The sequence below is a fragment of the Mauremys mutica genome, chromosome 4 (assembly GCF_020497125.1).
Source record: "Mauremys mutica isolate MM-2020 ecotype Southern chromosome 4, ASM2049712v1, whole genome shotgun sequence".
NCBI classification, from domain to species: Eukaryota; Metazoa; Chordata; order Testudines; family Geoemydidae; genus Mauremys; species Mauremys mutica.
Genome location: NC_059075.1, coordinates 87,402,447 through 87,416,727, shown reverse-complemented (window position 1 = coordinate 87,416,727; position 14,281 = coordinate 87,402,447). Strand labels below are relative to the sequence as shown.

At 40.8% G+C, this 14,281-nt stretch overlaps 1 protein-coding gene across 8 annotated transcripts in view; it reads right to left on the bottom strand.

Annotated features, from left to right (window-relative positions):
- The window catches only part of LUZP2 (leucine zipper protein 2), a 431,446-nt gene that overhangs the window by 101,025 nt on the left and 316,140 nt on the right, over nt 1–14,281 (bottom strand). For all 8 annotated transcript variants that reach the window (XM_045012211.1, XM_045012213.1, XM_045012212.1 and 5 more), the window contains 2 exons: nt 11,800–11,862; nt 6,496–6,558 (listed from right to left, as the gene is read on the bottom strand). In XM_045012211.1, coding sequence (XP_044868146.1) covers nt 6,496–6,558; nt 11,800–11,862 — 126 coding nt within the window. The remainder of the gene's footprint in view (nt 1–6,495; nt 6,559–11,799; nt 11,863–14,281) is intronic.

The window sequence follows — 14,281 nt, the reverse complement described above, 5'->3', positions numbered from 1 at the left end:
TTATATAGAGAAACAATTGTTATTTTACCTTGGAATCTTAAATGAAAAGAAGTAAAATGGATTAAACAATACATGAAATATGCACTTCTGAAACTATAAAGCAGAACCATTTAAATACATCAGAAAAACAAACTGAAAACACACTCAAGTATTCAGATTTTGTACAAATTACAGTTGAAATCACTAATAAGAAAAAGATTGAGAAATAATAAAGGATTTGTATAAAACTGCATAATGAGTGCAATTAATGAATGTTCTTTTTCCTGAATTTATATCAAGCCTATGTTTACATTTTGTATTTTTCACACGCATACAATATTTTCTTTAATTAAAAAATCTGATTTTTTTCTCATCAATATATCGAGAAGCAACCTGAAAAAAAAGTTAGAAATGCCTGAAACAAACACAGACCTTGATTCAGCAAAGTACTTAAGCTTCAGTCCCTTAAGCACCTGCTTACATTGCTTTGCTGAGTCAGGGTTTTTGGGCTACTAGTATAATTAAAATAATTAAAAAGAGAAATTGTAGCTGTCTTTGTGAGGTAATTTTCTGTACAAGTGGGGCTATACAATAAGAGGCCTCCGCTGAAATTTGGCACTACATGGTCTTAGTTTTTCTTGTTTCAACACATGGCAAATTACAGTTTGCTTCTTTTAAAAATAATGGTCTCAATACTCTCCATGCAACATGTTCGAGTGGACTGAACACTGGGCTGAGAGCCAGTAACTCGACTTCAAATCCCATCTGACACACCAATTGCCTCTATAGCCTTGGGCAAGTCATTTAACCTTTGCCTCACTTTGCCTGCCTGTCAAATGATGATAATTAATTGTACTTTTGTGCCTTTAAAGGAGGCTATGAAGGTTGATGTGTGCATATTTGTCAAGTGGTTTGAAAATATAAAGTGGATTGTAAGTGCTAGTATTATTATTACTTTACATTTTATTTACTGCAATCTGATAAAATGCTATTGCAGAGTCAGGTTAATATTAGACACTATTAACTGATTCATTGGAGAATTAGAGGAGACACAGCTACCGTTTTATTTTTTATAGCTGCAAGCAGAACAGAAATTCAATGATAACAGTTACTGTTTATCCTGTGGCCTTTTTAAATAAATGGGAGAACAAGTTTCTGGTGGCCAATGGAGTGTTGGCCATGCAAAAAAACAAACCAAAAACAACCACCCACCCACCACCACAACTGGTGCCCTTCTTGGCGATTTCAGCAGAGAAAACAATGTTTGAACGAGTATAGATAGAAGTGTTCTCTCTCCCCTAGAGTCATCATGGTCATCCCCAGAAGTCATGTTTGAGGCTGTCTGTGTGGAGCACTATAAGAGCCTTCAACTGTTCTATAGTTCTATCACTGACTGAGGGGCAGTTGAGAACTGCCTCAAAATGTTCCCTGTCCCTCAGTCATCAATGATAAGGCCATTGACAAGATGCCCCAGGTTGCAGTCAATGACTCCATGGATGCTTCACCAGAAGAGGACGAAGTGAAGAAAGCCATCAATCAGCTGTCAAGTGGCAAAGTTCCAGGGTCAGATGCCATACCAGCAGAGGTGTACAAAGTCGGTGGACCCGTGCTGCTACAAAAACTCACTGAGCTGTTCAGTCCTTCTGGAAGCAGGGATCCAGTCCACAGGAATTTAGAGACGCGTCCATTGTGCACCTCTATAAGAGGAAGGGCAATCGCCAGGTATGCGACCATCACCGTAGAATCTCGCTGCTCTCTACAGCAGGGAAAGTTCTTGCACGGGTTCTGTTGAACCGATTGATCACTCACCTGGAGCAGGGCTTACTGCCAGAATCACAGTGCGGCTTCCGCAAGGGACGTGGGACTATTGACATGATCTTCGCTGCGCGTCAGCTACAGGAGAAATGTCAAGAGCAGAATCGTGAACTCTACACAACTTTTGTGGACCTCATGAAAGCGTTCGACTGTCAGTCGCCAGGGCCTGTGGAGGATCATGTCGAAATTCGGCTGTCCAGACAGATTCATACGAATGGTACGTCAGTTTCATCATGGTATGATGGCTCATGTCCTGGATGACGGTGAAACATCTGAGGCCTTCCCAGTCACCAACGGCGTCAAGCAAGGGTGTGTTTTAGCACCCACTTTGTTCAGCATGATATTCTCTGCCACTCTGACTGATGCCTTTCAACACTGCACTGAAAGAGTAGGCCTGAAGTACAGAACTGACGGGAAACTATTCAATCTGAGGCGACTGCGTGCCATCACCAAGGTGAAGGAAACTGTACTTCGAGACTTTCTCTTTGCCGATGATTGTGCTCTGAATGTTAGTACAGAGCCAGAAATGCAAGCCAGTATGGACAAGTTTTCATCTGCATGCAACAACTTCGGTCTTACCATTAACATCAAGAAGACTGAGGTCATGCACCAGCCAGCTACCCACGCTCTGAACTCAGAACCGTCCATCACTATAAATGGACAGAGACTTCAGGCAGTGGACCACTTCACGTACGTGGGCAGTACCCTTTCTCGAGCAGTGTCAATTGATGATGAAGTAAACTGCAGAATTGCTAAAGCCAGCTCTGCATTTGGCCGATTGCGCTCCAATGTCTGGGAACATTGAGTGATCAGCCTACCAACGAAGCTGAAGGTCTACCGAGCAGTGGTGCTTCCAACTCTGCTGTACGCTGCGAGACATGGACTGTCTATCGGAGTCATGCACGAAGGCTCAATCACTTCCACATTTCCTGTCTGCAAAAGCTTCTAAAAATCAGATGGCAGGACAAAGTGCCTGATACTGAAGTCCTTACCAGAGCCAGTCTGCTGTCAGTTTACATACTGCTGACGAGAGCCCACACCAGATGGGCTGGACATGTCGGGAGAATGTCAGACGAGCGCATTCCTAAACAGCTCTTCTACGGAGAACTCACCCAGGGAAAGCGCTCCCATGGAGGACAAAAGAAGCGGTTCAAGGACACGCTGAAGACCTCTCTGAAGTCCCTCGAGATCAACATCACCACATGGGAAACCCTCGCACTGAACCGTCCAGCATGGCGCAGCCTCATTCACACAGGCAGTAATACCTCTGAGGCGAGGCATACTGCTGAGGCTGAAAGAAAGCGTGAGCTGCGCAAGTCCAGAGCTGCCCGCACATCATCGACAGTGCCATCACATGTCTGCCCGACGTGTGACAGGACGTTCCACGCCCAAATCGGACTGATCAGTCATCTTCGGATACACAGAGCCCGGTCGTCGAATGAATGAGTTGTTGAGGTCTTCATCGACAATGATGGACGAATCTCACATCAGTTCTATCACTATACAGAGAAGTTTATTCTCCAGAGCTCTCAGTACAGCACCCATCACAAGTACTAAACTAAATTTTAAAATGGGGGAATCTGGTCTTCCACTTCTTGGCCATGTTAGTAGCTCCTTAATGGCATAGTATGCACCACCAATTACAACATATGGGCCAAATTTATTTATGCTCTGTGCTGGAGGAACATCTGCTCACAATGCGACTGTACCCTACCTTCTACCAGAGGGACCAACTACTTACAGTGTAGCCCAAAGGTAAATAATGCTGCAGAAGACTGAATGGCCAGGGCATGCAGGGATTCAGTGTATTCTTGTTTCTGTCCCCAGAAGGGATCCTACTGAACCCTTGGCAGAGAATGAAGGTGCCTTCTATCAGAGGAAAGTAGTGGTAGGAACACCACCCATTCTTCAAGAGGGCTGGGAATTTCTCAGCAATGACAGAAACCTCAAAAACTGAGCACAAAAGGTGTGAAAAACTATCAGCTCACCTATGCAACTACAGAATTTGAGATCTCTGCTTCAAACCTAAGGGATTATACTCCACATTTCACAATTTTATGTACACAACTGTTGTTACAACTGACAGTTTCTCTGAGGGGGGCAGTCTATCCCTGAAGTACATGCACAGAAATTCACAAATTTATTTTGTTCTGCTGTTGCTGGCATCTCACCTTGCAGTGCTACAGTAGAGGACTTTAGCCTAAAGATCCATTATTCCCTTTCCCTTTGTTAAGCAAACTTGACAAACTTTATTAAAATAAAACACAAGGCAAATTTCAAATTAACAAGTGAAAGTAATGAAGGTTTCTTACAACTCAGCTCTTCTCTAGAGATATTGTGGATTCTCTGGTAAATAATGAGAGTTCTGCTTCACGTGTGGGATTCAGGAGTTTCAATGGATATTTTACAGTTCTTTAGCACTTTCCATCTAAGGAGCTCAAATGCTTTATGTAAATGTATTTATCCTCACAATATCTCTGGGAGGTAAATAAACATTATTATTCCATTTTGTACATGAGGACACTAAGGTACAAGGAGATTGAATTACTTGCCTAAGTTCACCCTGGCAATGTTACAGCCTAAAATAGAATACTCAATATTAGGAAAAACTTTTTCACTCAGAGGGTGGTGAAGCACTGGAATGGGTTACCTAGGGAGGTGGTGGAATCTCCTTCCTTAGAGGTTTTTAAGGTCAGGCTTGACAAAGCCCTGGCTGGATGATTTAATTGGGGATTGGTCCTACTTTGAGCAGGGGGTTAGACTAGATGACCTCCTGAGGTCCCTGCCAATCCTGATATTCTATGATTCAAACTCACAGAGTTTAAGATCAGAAAGGACCATCATATTATCTAGGCTGAGCTCCAGCATAGCACAGGCCAACATCTCCACCGGGCACCTAAACACTAAATCCAACAACTGAAATATTACAGGAGGCTAAATTATTATGTTCCACAGGCAGAGAATAGGAGATACTAAGGTGCCCCAGTACCCCCATGCCCCTGCAATGGTAAGGAAGAGACTGAGATGATCCTAGTGACTGATCTGCATCCCATGCTGCAGAGGAAGCAGAAAAGTCTCCAACGTCGCTGCCAAGCTGATCTGGAGGAAAATTCCTTCCCAACTTCACATATGTTGTTCAGTTACACCCTGAGAACATGCGCTAGAACCAGCCAGCCAAGAATCAGAGAGAGAATGTTTGGTGTCACTTCAGACCCCTGACCCTATCCAGTATCCCATCTCTAGCTGCAGCCATCTCTGATGCTTCAGAGGAAGGAGACGAAAGACCCCAGATACACTGTAGGAAAAAAAAATCCCTTCCTGACCCCTTCCTGGTCTTCAGCCCTGTGCCTCAACCACAGGTCCGTCCTTCATGAGGAGAAGCATGGTCCACTAGATAAGGTAATGAACTAGGACTCCAGAGAAATTGGTTATATTTTCAGAACCTTGGATCTAGCTTAGAGAAAATTCCTCAAATTCCTTGTGAAACTGCCTAAAGTTAGTGAAAATTCAGATAAGGATTTTCATGCCTAGGGCCTACCTCTAATTCTGCTCCTTTTAGGTTCCAGCCAGGGGTGGCTCCAGGAACCAGCACGCCAAGCGCGTGCCTGGGGCGGCAAGCCACGGGGAGGGGGGGGCGCTCTGCCGGTCGCCACAAGGGCAGCAGGCAGACTATGTTCGGCGGCATGCCTGCGGAGGGTCCGCTGGTCCCGTGGCTTTGGTGGACCTCCTGGAGGCTGCTGCCGAATTCGCGGGACTGGGGACCTCCTGCAGGCAAGCTGCCGAAGGCAGCCTGCCTGCCGTGCTTGGGGCAGCAAAATACCTAGAGCTGCCCCTGGTTCCAGCAAAGACCAGAAGTAGGAAGTATGCAAAGTTCTGTGAGACAGCCTGTCCTCATAATATTATTATCTGCCTGGTTTTACAAAGAGGAAGTTGGATATGTTTAGCTGTGTATCTAAACTTTTGGGTATTTATGTGAATTAGACTGAAGCTAAATTTGGTTTGCACATCCCTAATAGATACTTCATTTTGTTTTCAGGAAGCTATAGTTGCAGAAAAGAAATTTCAGCAGAGCGGGTATGTAGATGGATAAAAGCCTACAGGATAACATTTCATTTTCCATGTTTGTCACAAGTCATTCTGTCTACTTGTCACAAACATTAGAACGCTTTTCTTTAAATGTTACCCTGCACAGCTTTAGCATGGAGGACTGCTAATCAAACAGAAACCACCAGGCAGCCATAAAATGCTCTATTGCTCAATTAGAAAGATAAAAAGGTCTTCAAAGAAACCTGTGGAACAATGGGAGAGATTTGGGTCACTGGCAGAGTACTGACTGGGACATTGGTCTATGTAGGCATTTTAATGTAAATAATCATAAGCTAAATATTTTTCAACTTTAATTTTAAATAATGATGAAGATAACAGAATTTTTGAAGCATTGAAATCACCTCTATCTTTGCCACAGGAAGCATTGTAACACTATGCATTGTCCCTTCAACACTGAAGTAGAGGGGATTTCAGAGAATACATTATGGGAATGATGTCTGCGATTCAGAGTTTTGAGCTTCTTTCATTATGTTGACAGTGAGGGAAATGATTTCTCAGTTCTCCAGTAATAAAGACAGTTATCCCACTGGATGATTGTAATGTTATATGGACTGTAAGTAAATACTTTAGCCAGCTCTAGTAATATAAACTCACCTTAAAAATCAAATCCTTTTTTCCATAGCGAAACTCCTTCAGCTGGGCTTGGATCTTTTTAGACTGCAAATGGAAGATAATAAATTAATCTTTAAAATCATTTACATTTGAGAACCTGTGGAAGAGATGACAGCAAATTCTGACAATGGAAAAAAGGAATTTAGCTCAGACAACAAAAGTGAAGCAAAATCAAAGTCATTTCTCTTTCTCGCTCTTTTTTTTCTTTTGAATGCATGCACATACATTCTTTGCAAGGACAGCATGTCTAAACCAATTATGGGACCCAAGGAAAAGTTAAAAGGTGACCTCCAATTAAAATACATTCACAAGCTATCACATTGTTACATGCAGTTAGTTTAACTCATCTATTTCAGACACAAGATTTTATTAAATGTTCACAGCTAAGCACAAATGAAGGCAGCATGGGTGAGAATATTCAGAAGCATTTATTGACTTCTACTATTATGTGTTTATTTGTACTTTGTGTGAGTCGCATTGTACAGATCATATAGACAGCTGGTATAAAGTCCACAAAGCTATGCTGATTTATGTTCTCTGAGGATCTGGCCTAGAAAGGTGGTTTTTTGTTTGTTTTTTAATTTTAAGAAAAAATATTTGTTAATACATGGATTTGAAATTAGTTTATTAACTTTTCTTATATATTTTTAAAGGTTTTAAAAAACAGGATCTGAACTATACTGAGTTCCTTTAAGCACTGATATTTTCCTCTCCTTCATCTCAGGAGCCAGCCCAAATAAAGTATTTTCTGGCTTCACAATTGTAATAATTCAAACAGGTCTTCAAATTAGATACTATTCTTAAGTACTTCATTGCCAGCTTTTTTGGAGTTTTTATTGCTGTGGTGAGGTTTTTAACACCCTCCCTGCCCCCATCAATTTGCATGTTTAATGACATCTTCTTCATGGTATTGAATGATCTCAGATATTTAGAGTTTTGTGGAATTAAATTCAAAACTCATCCCAAGTCTATTGAAAAGGGACTTCAACCTTGAGAATGACTTATCAAAGGAGTTGGCACATTCACCATAACTGGGACCTTTTAAGTGAGGCCAGGTCTACACTGATCTAAAGAAAGAACAGGAGTACTTGTGGCACCTTAGAGACTAACAAATTTATTTCAGCATGAGCTTTCGTGAGCTACAGCTCACTTCGGCTATGGCTACACTTAGCGCTGCACAACGCTGCCGCAGGAGCGCTCCCGCAGCAGCGCTTTGAAGCGCGAGTGTGGTTGCAGCGCCAGCACTGGGAGAGAGCTCTCCCAGCACTGTCCATACTCCACCTCCCTATGGGGATTAACGTACAGCGCTGGGAGTCATGCTCCCAGCGCTGGGGCTCTGATCACACTGGCGCTTTGCAGCACTGCAACTTGCAGCGCTGGAGGGGGTGTTTTTTCACACCCTGCTGCAGCGCTGCAAATCTGCAAGTGTAGCCATGGCCTTCATCCGAAGAAGTGAGCTGTAGCTCATGAAAGCTCATGCTGAAATAAATTTGTTAGTCTCTAAGGTGCCACAAGTACTCCTGTTCTTTTTGCGGATACAGACTGACACAGCTGCTACTCTGAAAACTGATCTATAGGAAATTCTAAAAGTCATGTCCTTAGAAAATTCTCACACTCAGTAGCTCAGAGGTAGGGAGTCTGCAGCATTTTCCAGTCACTAGTAGCTAACTATTGAATGGTTTATATTCCAGTAACAAACCATGGAGGTCAAATGAACACATAAATAGTTACTTTATATTATATATATGAAAGCATGGTTGCTATTCCACACTGAATTATCCTAAGAAGACTGAATAGAGGAAAGATGCCAGATTGATGGGCAGAGGTGTGAGGTATTATATTGTAAGTCAAGCTGAAGGCTAGCCTTTGAAAAGGAATTTAAAACTCTGAGCTTTGGCCCAATCTTCCAGAAAGATTAAAATCAACCTTCAAAGGGAAAATGTCTCTTGCTAGCTGTACAGCTCACATAGCATTGCTTGCTGGCTTCACTACTAATCAACACTGGCATTTGTTAATGAGGAGACCTTTTGTCATGTCTTACCAGCTGATGTCTGAGACCACATTGACCAGCTTTTTCCTGAACATGCTAGTAGAAAACACTCTGTCTGTTTGATACTAGCAGCACTGTAACCCTGTGGCTCTTTGTTAGATCTGTAACTGACTAACATTCTGAGACAGTGTCAGACACACACCTTTCAATCATGATGATAGTGGCAGCTTTTTATTCAACACTAGACTGTTGATGCTGTGCTAGTTTTTAGTGTAAAAGTCCCAGTGATTCTTAGAGAACAGCTACAGCAAAATAAAGGTTATACTTATATTAGTATCACCCATTTGCTAATTGCACAACTAGCTGGTAAAATTAATATTCATAGAGCTAATTTCATTCCTAGTGTAACTCCACTAAGGTCAATGAGCTGACACTGGGGGATGTGTTCACCCTGTAAGAGTTTATGGATGTAAGGTAGGATTCTGCCCTCTACCGTGCTGGTGCAAGGAGGACACAGAATTTCTACCTTTTCTTCTCCCTTTGCAGTCAGCAAAGCAGGATTTCCAAGTAGCATTTAAAGGAGAAAAAGAAAGGGCAACCTACTACCATGCCATTCCATACACCTCAGCCTAAAGGGATTTTGTTCTACTATCAGAGGGAGTGACACACCAGCATCCACCTAATATGCACGCTTTATTCTGCATATTACTCCTATTCAGAACAGAAGCAAACAGAATGTATTTCCCTGTCTTACCCCATTGAATCCTGGCAAGACTACAGCACCAAAGCACCTACTGGGCAGCATCTCATCCTAGCTGTGCTGGCCAGGTTAACACATTATTCATAAAGACTACCTATAAAGCTTAATGTCCTGGCACTTGAAAAGTAGGGCACATTCACAATCTGCTATCACAGGCTCTTTGTATAATCCTGACGGCAAGACATACTATACCATACTATACTATGAATTGTACTGTGCATTATAAGAGTTCCATTGGTTTCTCATACTGTACTGTATGTTAATAAGTGCTTTTCAGTTAGGTCACATATTGTTGGGCTAATAAATTAGTAGTTTGTTCATGGGTTAAATCCTAAATTCCTTACTTAGCTTTTACATAAATCAGTTTCAGAATTGATTTGAAGGCAATTCACTAGGTAAAGGACTGAGGAAAAACCTCAGAACTTGGCACCATAAAAATAAGTGGTGTATTTCATTAGATGCACTAAAATATAGTGCTTCCAATTAAACTGCCTCCAAATTTAATTCTATTTCATATTGTGCATCAATTTGAAAATAATGTGCGAGTATGTGGGGATTTCCAGTAAATCTCCTCCAACCTGCTGGTTTGAGCCATAGAAATTAATGAAATCTCTCTACTGCTCTCAACTGTGATCATCCTACACAGAGAATTAGGCCTGTTGATCTGGATTGAAGGCCACTGCCTCACCCCTCCTTCAGAATGGTCTGCCATGCCACCCTCCCTCCTTAGGGTATCATAGAGAAAGTAGAGCTCCCCAGTATGCAAAGTGAAGTCTGGAGTGCTTTTGCTGCCTGTAATCCCTAACCCTCCCTTGTGAGGTGGAACCAATGCAATTCTCAGCACTTTAGGTTCTTCTGTGTCTGCAGAAGCAGGAAGACACCAGCTGGTCCATAAGGAGCAATGTTACAGTTAGGTTTCTTAACATCCATGTGTATGATTCACAATGATTCTCCTGCTGTTCATTTTGATGAGAACTCCACCTCAGCTAATCTGGTCTCTCATGTAAACAGATATTGAGATAGAGAGGTCTTTTTAAAACACATCTTACTTTTTAAAATGTATGTTATTTTAAGAGGGCTCTAACTTGAAAGATACATCAATGAGAATTTTTAGAGACAGGTTGCAAGCAGTTCTGATTCTGATCACTTCAAACTCCCAGAATAAAGACAAGATTTATTGGCAATATACTGATTGACACTGATTTCATATCAAACACTGGAAAGTCAAATTCCCTGTTTTCCATTTAAATGTAGATGTCAGTGCTGGTATATACACAGTTATGTTGCAAATATTCAAATGTATTTAATTAAGATGCAAAGCTAATAGAAAAAAATAAAGTTAAATAATACTAAAAATTCAAGCTGTGATGAACCCTGAGGAAATTAGCAAAAGAGAAAAAAATAACACTATCATATTTTTAGGCCAGGACTTAATTCCGTGGTATAAAGGGAGAGAAAAATACATTTAAAACCAAATATTGTAGAGTAAACCAGAAAGATATGATGATGTAGCTTGAACAAAGTGAGAGAAAAGAATCTATTGCTTCTGACTGCTGCCGATTTCTTGGATACAATGGGCTAGATTTCCCGCAGTGTAGCTCACTTGAAATAAATGGAAATCAGTTATTTAGACTATGTATCTGGCTGTATAACTTTGAAAATACAAGTTTTCAAATCTGTTTCTGAATTAAAATGTACTTGATTCAAGTGTGATAATTTTGTGGTATTCTAGCAACATGCATTGACTTCTGCAGACTCACCAGAATGAGAGAGAAAAGTTATTATTGTTATTAGATCATCTTGCCTATCTTCTTGGCAATGCATAATTGTTCCCTAGAGTACACTATTATTGATAACTCTTCTCTATTTTTATGCTTCTCCAGTTTGATTTCATTGAAGTTACTTCTGATTTACATCATTGGGGCTTGATTCTTATTTGAGAGTGTGGGAATCAATAGTAACTCATTTGAGTATTCCTGTTGACTACAGGGAACTACTCAAATAAGTGCATAACTTTACTCACTTCAATAGCACCCATTAGTAGCTAGCATGACCGTTCATATGAGTAAAAATACTTACATACTTAAGTATTTGAAGAATCAGGGATTTTATATTGTCTGTATGAGATTGCCAGCTCTTTGGCAGAGGTACCATTTCTTATTCTATATTTAGTAAAGTGCCATGCATGGATTTTTAAATCATACACTGTTTTAACATTAAAAATAATTTCTCCAGTGCTTTATTCAGAATTCTTTAAAATTATTCAAACAATGGAGTTATTACTACTTTTTGGTATTGGGGCCAATGGAGAAAATCAATGCTTTTGAGCCTGGAATTTGGCAGACAATCTCCTCCAATGATCTCAAATCTAAACGTATGGATTTACTTTGTATAAAACCGGAGACTGTATTTTGTTTCCTGATGTATGCTTTTGTCATGGGAGCACATGAGAGGAGATTTTAGATGCATGGCCTCTTTGAACACTAGCTGTCTCTCCAAGTGTGTTAGAATTAGAACAGTAAGAAACTCTACTCACCTCTTCTGCATGAATACCACAAAGCTTGTTGCCCGACAGGAGTTTGTTTTTCAGGCTTTTGTTCTGAGAAAAGAACATGGTTTTACTATTGAGAAGTACTAAAATATTAAGGAATCCTTTAAATATTTTAACATGTTAGTTTTATTTTTTACTAGATATGATCTTCAAGATGTTAGTCAGGACACAAATAAATATGAAGCCAAGATAAATGTATAATGGTACAGTTGCACCTTCCCTTCTAAAATTCAGAAGGCGGGTGGTTTTTTGCATTAAAATATTCGTTCACAGAGACAGAACCTCACACTAAACTTTCAAAACACTATATGAATTAAGCTGAAAGACATTTATTTAATCTCAATATGATGAGAAAAGACAGGGGACCAGATCCTCACCTAGTATAAATCAGCATTACTGAGCACTGACTTCAGTAGAGCTAAGGCAATTTACAGCAGCTGAGAGTCTGGCCCAGTATCCCACCACTAAAGTCAAGATTTAAAAATTCTTTTCATGGTAAAATTGTTTAATTTAAAACTGGCAGAAAGTCTGAAACATTAAATGCTGAGTCCCCTCATTTCACTCCCACCATTCAACCTTCTTTTCTACCATAGCAGTTTTAAATTTCACTTATTTACTGAAATGGAAATTGATTATAATGTTAATAAAATGAAATTTCAACTAGCCTAGTAATATTCCCACACACTAACTTTTTTTCTATAGTCTTTCTTTTTGCTGATATCGTGCTATAGTTGATAGCCAAGGGTATTTACCTTTACAGATTCTCCTCTAGGTGACTAGCTGCCTAGCTTTGAAAATTATTTTTGCTCTCTTTAAATTCTTCCCTCTTGAATTAAGAATGCAGTCAGCCAGATCCTGAGTTGGAGTAAATCAGTATAACTGTGACAAAATGGAGTTACACCAATTTATATCAGCTGAGGATCTGTCTCCACCTTTTTAGCTCATTTCTCTTGAATGACTTTACCATGCTGAATTCCTCAAACACATTACCGTAAGAGCTGAACAGAATTCTTTTTCACTATTTTTATTTCAATTTCCTGTCCTCATTATTACACTGCAGCCCACTGAGATTCATATTTTATTTGCTGTGGGACATTAAGGAGCCTTATGAAAAACCTAAAGTAGTTTCTAATGGATCTTGGGTTTTTTGTTTTTTAAGTACCACACTAGGCTAATACAGAGCTTGCATAATTTATACTAAGGACCTGCATTTTTTATGTATTAACAATCTTTAGGAAATTGACGAGCTGTGCAGATGCTGTCCATCTGGGATTGTACTGTCAAAGAGTGCATGTGATGGAGGTAACAGAGCAGAAATGGCTTAACAAATGTTACATACCCTTATTGCTAACGCTTCAGGGAAATTTCATTAAGTTATTTTCGTATACATCAGCCAGTGTAATGCATACTGTAGCTATATTTTTCAATGTTAAAAAACACTATCAACAGTGTTTCTACAAAGCTATATATTGTACTCCAGTGTGTAGCCATTGGCAACACCCAAGTGAGGCAAGAAATGAGAAATGTTAGCAGCTCAACACACAGTGTTCTCAACAGGTCAGCACAAAGGACAGGGTCAACACCTCACATTAAATCCTGGAAAGTCAGTGGATCTGCAAAAAGTTTCCCTAGTAAAGATTCCCTCTCATCGTTTTATTGGGTGGACAGGAAGGGACTCCTGCCCCACTTCTTGCTTCCCCCCCTAGAAACAGACTGCTTGAACTACCTCCAAACCTCATAGATCCCAAGGAATCAGTCGGAGACTGTGCTTCTGCAGAGCTCTCGCCCCATAGCCCTCCTCTATAGCATAGAATCATAAAATCACAGAATATCAGGGTTGGAAGGGACCTCAGGAGGTCATCTAGTCCAACCTCCTGCTCAAAGCAGGACCAATTCCCAACTAAATCATCCTAGCCAGGGCTTTGTCAATCCTGACCTTAAAAACCTCTAAGGAAGGAGATTCTACCACCTCCCTAGGTAACCCAGTCCAGTGCTTCACCACCTTCCTAGTGAAAAAGTTTTTCCTAATATCCAACCTAAACCTCCCACACTGCAACTTGAGACCATTGCTCCTTGTTCTGTCATCTGCTACCACTGAGAACAGTCTAGATCCATCCTCTTTGGAACCCCCTTTCAGGTAGTTGAAAGCAGCAATCAAATCCCACCTCATTCTTCTCTTCTGCAGACTAAACAATCCCAGTTCCCTCAGACTCTCCTCATAAGTCATGTGCTCCAGCCCCCTAATCATTTTTGTTGCCCTCCGCTGGACTCTTTCCAGTTTTTCCACATCCTTCTTGTAGTGTGGGGCCCAAAACTGGACACAGTACTCCAGATGAGGTCTCACCAATGTCAAATAGAGGGGAATGATCACGTCCCTTGATCTGCTGGCAATGCCCCTATTTATACAGCCCAAAATGCCATTAGTCTTCTTGGCAACAAGGGCACACTGTTGACTCATATCCAGCTT